The sequence below is a fragment of the Anas acuta genome, chromosome 8 (assembly GCF_963932015.1).
Source record: "Anas acuta chromosome 8, bAnaAcu1.1, whole genome shotgun sequence".
NCBI classification, from domain to species: Eukaryota; Metazoa; Chordata; class Aves; order Anseriformes; family Anatidae; genus Anas; species Anas acuta.
This window is the reverse complement of record NC_088986.1, coordinates 17,124,901-17,135,086: the sequence shown is the minus strand read 5'-3', so window position 1 is coordinate 17,135,086 and position 10,186 is coordinate 17,124,901. Positions and strand designations below refer to the sequence as shown.

Genomic DNA, 10,186 nt, shown 5'->3' with positions numbered 1-10,186 from the left:
TATGGTGCAGTCTCTTGTTTTTGTGAGGTTACTGGTTTCAGAGGATTTTTCTATTTAAGTTCACATGGTGTTCAGACTGCTCTTCCTTCTCCATGACCAGAGTGTCTACAGCCATACTCATCAGAATGTTTATTTGTAATAAATCAATTTTAGAATGTGTTTTTAAAAAGCAATCTCAGTAGCAAGTTAGTAAAATGCCGTACATACTAAGAACTTGTGTATTCAGTTATAAAAAAGTATAACCTACTCAGAATATGTTCACAGGTTTCTGTTTGCATTTCAAGTGAAATGGGAACCAAGACAGTGTAGGGCCTTTACAGACACAGAAAAGCACAAACCTTCTCTTGAGTGTACACAGTTAGCAGGCTGCCACTCTCCTAATTTTGGAGAAGCAATTCTTAAGTAGCATGCTTATGTTCTGCTTACCTAGTGTCTTTAAGGCCCAGGTACTTAAGTCCTCAGGAATTTCAGAAAGCAGAAAGGTCCTAGCCATCATTTACAATGTACTCTATTTTACTCTTCAGTGACTAAGGAGAGTTTTTTTACCCCAAGTGTTCTACCTTTCCACTAAAAATATGTATTTCTGAGGAATAAGATGTGTGCTGTTTGGATACTAAGGCTGGAAATTTTAGATTTGTAGCAATGCAAACGTCTAGTTGAACCTCCCAGAGCAGTAGCTAAAGCACGTCCAATTCTTACCTTTTTTAAGGTTATTTTATCAAAATACTATTTTTTGGATCCCCAACCAACTGTAATTCTGTTAGAGTATCTTCCCCAGCTAAATTTTAAAATCTCCTTCTAGCCCGTTGAAAATAGCTTATAAGAGTAACATTTTTCTGTTACTTATATGGAAGGGATTCAGAATATATTTCACACAACAGCCTGACCTGAGAAAAGAGCTCCTTTAATGTTTCAATGTGTCTTCCTAGTATTTATTATATGCAGCCTGGTTTTGACTTTCTGACAGTAATGATTAACAATTTCCTCTAGCAATACATAATTATTACATATCCTTGATGATTTTATTATTGCTGCTCTCTTTGTCAAGAGCACATTGTTATTTTGCTTACAGCAGTCAGCATTCTTAAATGGCTACTTTCTCTTAGAGAAATCTTACAAGGTAGTTTTGGATAATTACTTCTCTCTCCCAGAGGATGTCATGTGCATTTCACTTAAACGGTTCTGATAAGGTTCTGTGCTTCTGAGACAACCAAAAAATTGTGGAAGAGTACACACAGGATGAACCCTGCAGCTCCCTCTTAAGCAAAGGCTGCAGCCAAGTGCTGTTTTGCACCATGTCAAAGCAACTGGTTCCTTGCACGCCTTACAATTAGAAAAGAGTTGGTATGCAGGGGAAGTAACCAGAAATGGCACAGATTTTATCGGTCTCTCTGATGAGCCATCTTCAGTTAAACAGCCTTGTGGTCATGGTAAGGACTGCGTGACTAAAAACCACTCAAAGTGTCTTACTTGTATGGTGTAACTATCTGTGTTGCGATGGATCTTGTTGTCATGTTTATGTCTTAGTCACATCAGGGTTACATTACAGGTCCCCCTACAGGGAGATAATAAAGAAGTGAGAGAACGAGCACAGAGACAACCTCCTTCTGCTTCCTCTCTCAAAATAGAGCTGGAGGCTGATACAAAATACGGCAACCTAGTAACTGTGCAGTGCACTTTTTTGAGTATTAGTGCTTCTAGTATGTTCAGTGGCTGCCTCATGGGTCCAGACCACGTAGTGAAGCCACAACAGCCACCAGAGATGGATCTTCACTCCCTTGTTTGGGAGGAGATGCCAGCAGGGTATTCTCCACCTGGTTCCGTCATTCACTTTCTCTGTAAAATGGAAGAGCTCTACCACGTTGCCCTTTAGGATGTCACACAAAACAGCTATTTAGAGAAGTAACTATTTAGGAGATAAATGAAGCTGATTTTTCCCCCTCAAAGATCAGGATTTCACAGGGAGGGGAAAAAATCAAGGAAGATGCTTGCTTTGTTTTTGCTGGTGGTATTTTTGTTTTGGTAGTGTCACTTTATCATTGATAGTTGCTGTATGGTTGTGCTTCATCAGATTAAAATCTAACAGGGCCAATTTATCAAGAGATATCAAAAGAGATATCATTATCAAAAGATGGGTTTGTTATTAAACAGTAGAGAAGTAGGACCATTTATATCTGTTCCAGACCTTGCTCACATTTCTCATGGTATCTTTTGAGATGTTTAAGGTACAAACTTTGATATTAAAACACAGCATTTTCTTATCTTAAAAGGAAAAATATGGTCTTTAATTAGCTAGCATTTGTGAAATGCTTGGGGATCAGGTACTACCAAAGTGTAAAATGTTGTAATTAAAAAAACTGTTCAGTTTTAATTTAGTTTTTACCTTCATTGTAATTAGACAGGGAGGCTTCCCATTCTGTACGCATGCTGACATCTTTCTTGAGTATTAAGCTTTTGGGATTTGGCATATTTTCATCTGCTGAATGGCAAGACAGAACGATCCACTTTATGGCTCATGAATTTTCCATAGGTTTCCTCTCCACTCATGGAGCTGGCTTGCATCTTTCATGTGACTGTACATTATGAAAGGCTTCTCAAATACATTTGATAAAAGATATGCCACACCCACTGGAGGCCAAATTCTTCTGAGTTAAAGCCTTTAAAATGCACAACAGCACACAGCATGTTTCCTCTTTGTCATCTCCTTGCACAGCTCAAAGATGCACGATGAGCAAACCACAGCAGCCCCCTTTCTGCTTCGACCAGGGTGTAACGATGAAATACATTGATGAAAGACTCCACTTTATATCACACCTCTAGAAGCGCAGTTCTTTTAGTGTTAGGCTCAATTCTCAGCTGAGATATTTATAGACTTGGGAAGCACTGCTGTATTGATGCTCTGGAAGCCAGTCTCCTTGGGGTAGATAAGCAGTCGCTCCATCACGCTGCCGTGCAACCCACATGTGCCTAGAGAGAACATTGAATAGTGAGAACTTGCATTGAAGTTGCTTTCCATCAGCTTTAAGGAAGATGCTGTTTAGCAGAACACTGAACTTGGTTTCACATAAAGGCTTCCATGTCATCTTCAGTATTTTAAATCCGACTGAGTTCAGTGTGTGTTTAAAAACCGTAAGCTTTTATCTGAAAGTTTTTAATCATCCCGTGATCAACCAAGTGGTAAATTTTTGAATGCACTTAATGCACAATCAGCTTAAGCAAAACTTATGTTAAAAAAAAAAATTTGCAGGAGGTGACAGATGTGGGCAAGTAGAATTAAAAGTGTTTATGTGTAAAATACAGAACTTGCAGTCGCTATGAATCTGAGAAAGTCGCGTATGGTAAAAAGCCACGCTGAAATTGTCGTTCAGGGGCATGGAAATGCAGGGAGCCGAGCTGCGGTGCCCTGCACTGCGCACCCCAGCTGCCTGGCTTTTGGAGACTTCCAGGGACGGCGACTCAACCGCTTTCCTGGGCAGCCTGTGCCAACGCCCCACGACCCTCTCAGCGGAGAACTTTTGCCGAGCATCCCACCGAAACCTCCCCTGGCACAATTCGAGACCACTTCCTCTCGTCTTAGCGCTTGCGGGAAGACCCCGCTCCCCGCCACGCTACCTCCTTTGGGGTACTTGTGGCGAGCGGCGAGGCCTCCCCGAGCCTCCTCTCCCGACTGACTGCCAAGTAACGGCTCCCCGCGGGCTTTGCCCCCCAACATCCCCCACCAGCTCCGGCGCCTCGCCGACCCCACGGCACCGCTCGAGGCTCGGCCGCCCCCCGGTGCTGCCGGCCCCCCCGCCCCGAGGGGGCCGGGGGCGGCTCCGGCCGCCGGGGCCCGGCCTCCCGCTGCCGGCGGCGGGCGGAGGCGGCGCCTGCGGGAGCGGCGCGGGGCGGGCGGCGGCGGAGCTCCGAGGCTGCTGTGCCCGGCAGCCCCCGGCAGCCCCCGGCAGCCCCCAGCCGCTCCGCGTTCCGCCGCCAGCATGGGCGGCTCTGCCTCCAGCCCGCTGGACGACAGCAAGTGCGCCTACATCCGAGGTAGGGCCCCGGGAGCTTTACACCCCAGGCGGCCGGCCCCCGACGGCAGCGCGGGGCTGGGGGAGCGGTGGCCGGGGCTGGGGCTGGGGCTGGGGCTGAGGTTTGGTTGGGGTCGGGGTGAGGTCGGTGGGACTGGTCCTTTTATTATTTTTTTTTTTTTTTGCAAAGCCCGCTGAAGGCCGTGGAAGAACGGCGAGGGTGGCGTTCGGGTGGGCAACTGAGACTGTCAGCACAGTGTTTTGTCCCAGCGAGGAGTTAGGAGAGGCGAAGCGAGAAGCAGGCTCGCTTCAATTGTGCGCGTGGTGCTGTTGAACTAGGAAAGGAAAGAGCGCAGCGCTCCTTTTGGGGGTGTGTGCGTTACTCGAGCACCAGCAACTGAAAGACAAAATAAAAAGCGTTTTGCTCCCACCTGGCTACCTACGCTCCCCACCACCGCGGCAGCAGGTAGGACACTGAAAAAAAAAAAAAAAAAGCAAAACATTTTAAGACTGGAGAGTTGCAAGCAAAGTACAAACTTTGCACGCACTGGGGCAGCCCTGTTCCAGTGCGGTGCGTGGGGATCCCAGCTGCAGCCGCTTCTCTTGATATCGCAGCAGATCTTTCAAGAGATTCCCAGAGCAGGTAGCACTTCCAAACGTTAGATGGCTCAGACCCAAAAAGCAATTGGCAAAGCTGAGGGCCTCACACACAGAGATTTTGCTGTGGTGTCCACTCAGTGCTGTCATTTTTTCCTGCCCCATTGAGGGTTGTCTCAGCTCCATCTGAGCCGAGCCACGAGGGAGTAATCTCTGTGGACTCCATTTTCGTTGGCACTTGCTCCCATGTTGCAGCCAAAACAGCACTTAGACGCTGGAGCCTTTCAAGTTTTCTGCTCCGTATCTGTATGAAGGCAGTTGGGAGTGCCTGAAAAGCCTTAAGTGGAATTACTGAAGAAAAAAAAAAAAAAAAAAAGAAAAAAGATTCAGGGAGCTTATTAGCTTTTCAGTTGTACAAGAGGGAATCATGCTGATCCTTGGCATGGACATCGTTCTCCACTAGAATGGAGAACTCGTGTCAGAGGGCTGTGGAGATCTTGTCTTTCAGTTGGGTGTGAGGCTGGGCTGGATGTGAATATCTCATGGCAAGGGTGCCACTGCTGTGCCGAGAGCACATTGCACACAACCATATCTTGCCTAGCACATCTCTGCAGATAAAGCGAAATCATCATGAAAACCATACTTAAAGTGTTGTCTTGAGCCTGCTGTCCTTGCTGGAAGTGAGAGTGCCCTGCTCATAGCTCTTGCTTTGAAAAATAATGAGGCGCTTTGTGCAGAGGCAGCCCATAAATTATTACTTCCAGAAGGAAAAGCAATCAGGAAGAGCATCTTAAATCGAAACGTGTCTCAAGAGCGCAGCTTGCCAAGCCTACCGCTTATTTTGGGGCTGGTGTCAGTATGATGCAGACCCCACTCACCATCCCGCCGTGTTTTGGGCTGACGGGTGGCAGGAGCTGGTGCCACAGTGAGCTGTCCTCCATCAGGGAGGAAACACACCAAATTTCTGGTGCTGTAGCTTAAGAAAAAAAAAAAACAGAACACATTTTTAGCTTTTTAAAGGTTAGGTGGATTTCTCCAGGACGCTGGGAGTTTGTTTATTTGTTTTATTTTTCTACTCCAAATACGATGCTGGGGGGTCTGTAATAAAAAGGGAAGGGGGATACCTGCTCTTTGTCAGTAAAGTGGCTGGTCTGTAGCAAGGACAGCTCTGGTGAGGGAGGCCGTGAGACGTCAGGCTTGGGGAAACACCGGCCTCATCAGACCAGCTGGAGACGTGAGTCCAGAGAACATGATGGGAGCATCCGACGCTGAGTTGTGCTTACTGCCTGCAGAGGCTGCAACTTCCCCTTAAGCCTGCTCCAGCTTCTCTCTTCCTAAGGAAGAAGTGGTGGCGTTGAACCAGCCCGACTGCGAGTTGCAGAGCGCTGCCTGTGTTTGAATGGGGGGCTTGTGGGGTTTGCTGCTGGGAATGAGGTGGAGGGGATTTGGGGAAGAGTGGGATGCTGCATAGTGCCAGCAAAGGGGCGGGCAGGCAGACAGGCCACATGTGCTGCTGGGTTACCCATGCTGAACCTCAGCTGCGTCAAAGATGCCCTCTGTTCTGTGCAGCCTGTTTTTCTAACCATACCTATGGTAATTTTTTCCACTTATTTAGAATCCTGAAAATATTTTAATGTGCATGTGTTATAAGCAGAAAATGTCTGATTTTTGTCTCTCTGAAATTAAAGTAGATTGTTTGTAGGATTTTGGTGGGACTACAGTCAAATTATACAGGATGATAAGATGCAAGCAAAATAGAGATTAAAAAATTGACGGTAATAACTCACAGACTGGCAGTTGGTCATGTGAAAGGATTTTATTAAAAAAATTCATGCTCACAGTTTGATGAGGCATGGGCTAAACCTTTGATGGGAGGTGTTTGTTGCGTGATTTGTCTAATGATGTTTAATGAATGTTACACCCAACAGGGAGCAGTATGGGCTGGTAGCGGGGAGTTACGGACTCAGGGTGCAATTATGAAACTGGGGAAAAAGATGAAAGTGCCAGGAGAAACAGCTCTCAGTATGCCCTGAGAGACTGTGCTGGAGATTTCAAAGGGAGCTGGTAGAAATGTTTTGATTTGGGTCTCTGCTGTTAGACAAGGCACAGCCAAGCGGGGCAGTGGCACAGCAGGGAGGAGGGACAGCCCTGGGAACTTCATGGTTTTCCATCTCTGTAATCTCAGTGTGGTGGTGGTGGACCAAGCTCTGCTCTGTCACATGTGGTCTGGTGTGACCAAACGTTTTAAAGTTGGAGAGGCAGAGAGGTTTCAAGGGCTCAGTGTCAGCAGGTACATCCTCAAAAAAGCCTGGCATACGAGGTTCTCCAAAGGTTGTTTTTTTATACTTGACCATATCTGATCTATCCATTGCTGTAAAAGTAAAGCTGTCTGGAGGACAAGGCTTTGTAGTCAACTGCTTTTGATTTGTTTGTGTGTTTAAAAGCAGTTTTTCTTCCTTCCTTTCCTTCTTTTCCGTCGTTTCTTTTCTCACCCAGGCAGATGGGGCAGCTCGGTGATGGTGCTGTGACTCCTGAGGGTTTCCTCATTGTTCAGGACTTTTTTCCTCGCAGACCTTCCAGCCATTCTTCTTTTCATCTGACAGTGAGAGCTATTACTTAATGTCTGCAACAGATTTCTTTCTGGTCATTTGCTTTGCCTATGAGTTTCAGCATGGTACTAATTAAGATGGGATTTTTTTTGCCCAAGGATAAAACACTTTTGGTGTGTTCCTGCAAGATGCAGCATAGCTAGAAAATGTGGATGGTCTCCTCGTGTTCTGTCGAGTTTTAGAGGCTGAAGAGGAGCCTGGTGCACCCTTTACTTAGAAAGCAAGATAAGGAAATTGGCTGCTTTGGAGGAAGCCGTGTGCACACATACCATCAGTGTTATGGAGACAAGTCCTGTCGACTCAAGGAGAGATAGCCCAAGTGCCTGACACAGCTCTGGAAGCAAATCCTTGCCAGCAGCCAGCTGGTGTGCACATAGTCATAGGCAGGGGTGCTGGAGGATGGGGGAATAACTTGGAATTAATTGTGGAAAAGTTGGCCTTTTTTGGACAGGCACTCAGCCTGTATATTTGATTTTCTGCTTTAAACTGTCGTGCAGTCCTTCTGGTTTTAATTTGGTGGACGGCTGCAAGTACAACAGAATTTTGAGAAAATCTGGCTGTATTTACTGCCTTTTTTCTCAGCCTGTTCCAAGTTATGTTTCGCTGTTTTTTGGAAATCCTCTCTCTCGATTTCTACAGGTTAGCATAACTGTAAAAGCATGAACAGTAGGTGTAAATAGTCACGCAGAATGAGGAAAAGGAATGGAAATGTGTAGGAAATTCAAATTAGAATATGGATATGTTTCTGTTCTTCATTATGTTCACCTTGCTAAGCCTATCAACTTTTTGCAGATCTTACAAGATTTTGAAGAAAGATCCTTTTGCCTTTACTTGCTTTATGAGAAGTTTTAGTCCTCAGAGAGGGTGTTGCCACTGGAGCCAGTGGCAGATTGTCATCCCATGGTTTTAAAAACTGGTGCCTGCCTGTATTGGAAAGGAGAGCCGGCTTCTCCTTGGTTCTTACACCCTTTAATTCTTGGGGATGGACGCTTTATCTTAGCTTTTGACTGAATACAAGCAAAGGCTGTTGAGGGGCATGAATGATGGGAGAGGTATTTGCCACCCAACTTGAAAAGAATTTACTGAACTGGGTAACTTGCTGATTTCAGCTTTGTGAGGCTAAGGCAGGAGGCACCTTTTCTATTCAGTTTCCATTGCTCGCATAGTCCCATTTACTAACTTCTTTGAAAAGTACTGCCAGCAGTTTTGGAAGTCTGCAGTCAGGTTCTTTTGCAACCAGCATGGTACAAATGAGAATTTCCCTCATTAAAACGGGAGCTAAAATTTTGTTCTTCAATTTGCCAGTAAAAAGGTTGTCTGTGCTCACACCCCATTCCCCTTCTGCAGGCGGCTGGAGGTTTTCACAAAGCCAAAAATGTCAGGTATCCATTTTCATGGCATGGTTCCCACTCCTGCCATGGCAGGTAGAGAGCCGGCTTTGGTGCTTGCCCTGGCTGGCCTGGTTGGCACAAGCTCTCTTCCACCAAAGCAATCCGTGTTGCTCATAGGAGAATGAACCCTGTGCTATGTAACGCTTGCTGCAGAAGCTGGCTTCACAAACTGGAGGGTGGCGTCTTTCTGGGAAATAAAGTCTCTTTGTGGTACTCTAGGTGAAGGTAAAGCTCAGTGTGGAGAGGAAGGCATGTACGTTTCTGCTCTTTGTGTAGAAGCTGTGTGTGATGTTGAATTAAGCACTGGGCACTAATGGAAAGAGCTTCTTAATAGGGAAGGTGAGCAACGCACTCACACTGGCCCTAAAACTGTAACTGAGAGTCGCACTGTAAACGTGGTGTCTTCTTCTCTTTTGTGCTTGTTCTCCAAAATCGTGAAGATTTGAGGATCTTTAATTGGCACAGCTTGGCCAGAAATTATAAGACAGTCTTTGCATTTGATAAAAATTTTACAGATATAGAGAGGAGAAAAAGAAAACTACAAGATAGCCTTTCAGATGATTAAAGCAGCTTTGTTGTTGATGCCCTTAGGCAGTAACAGCTGAAAAGCCAGTGTCTGGATCAAGAACGATGATATTCATAAGCAATGTGGTCATGGCTGCTTGTAAAGTACAGCAGCATTTCTTTTTCCAGCTTTTCTCCTTGCATATAATAAACATGCTGTTCTCTTCTCACTTAATGAACAATAAAAAGTAGCTTCAAGCTTATGAACATGCATGCAAGCATTTTAGTTGCTTTTGCACTTGAAGGACAGTGATGAAACACGAGACTGACTCTTATATAAAAGCATGATTAAAGCTTGTTGAAATGGCTGAGACTTGTATGAAGAAAGGATTAGCACGTTTGGGTTTTCTAAAGATTTATTGTGTACTTTATGATTAGTCTTACACGTTAGAAAACCATGGTGATGATTCTATGCTAGTGCTTAACTTGATACGCCTAACCTAAGATATTGATGAATTAATTTCTTCAGGTATTTAACATGATTTTAATTTTTGAAATCCTGAGCATTATTTGAAACCGTGCTTCTGAGATATTAGTTACAACATTAGGCACTGTCAGGTGCTCTCTATTTCAGATAGCAGTAAAGCTTTAAGCTTACGGAGTAGGCCAGTGTAGTGCTAGCAATCCTACTATTCTGTTATTGCACCTTTTTTTTTAAACTAGATAAATGTCTGAGTTAGCGGTATCAGGAATTAGAAAGCAAATGCAAGGCTGCCGCTTTTTTTACTCCTCATTAGTTGGTTAAAAAGTTAAAACACATTTAAGTTTTAAAAATCTGTAGGTTACTTTTGTATGGTTTAGTTCTTCCAAGACACAAGAGAAATAAGAAACAAGCTAGTCCAACTTATTTTCAGAATACATTTACTAATCCAAAACCACTTGTTAGAAACAACTCTCTGAACCTTCATATGTCTTAATCCTAATCCTGTTCTTCTGCCTTGCCCTGAGCATCATGTTTCCCAGGGAGGATGCAGGTGCCACGGAGGCTGTCGTGGATGCTTTTCGGTGTTAATGTAGT

The 10,186-nt window shown here is 44.9% G+C and overlaps 1 protein-coding gene across 1 annotated transcript in view; it reads left to right on the top strand.

The window, feature by feature from the left end:
• Positions 1–3,841: 3,841 nt before the first annotated feature.
• The window catches only part of NIBAN1 (niban apoptosis regulator 1), a 64,952-nt gene continuing 58,607 nt past the window's right edge, over positions 3,842–10,186 (top strand). Inside the window, exon 1 of the mRNA XM_068691244.1 lies at positions 3,842–4,029. Coding sequence (XP_068547345.1) covers positions 3,975–4,029 — 55 coding nt within the window. The 5' untranslated portion in view covers positions 3,842–3,974. The remainder of the gene's footprint in view (positions 4,030–10,186) is intronic.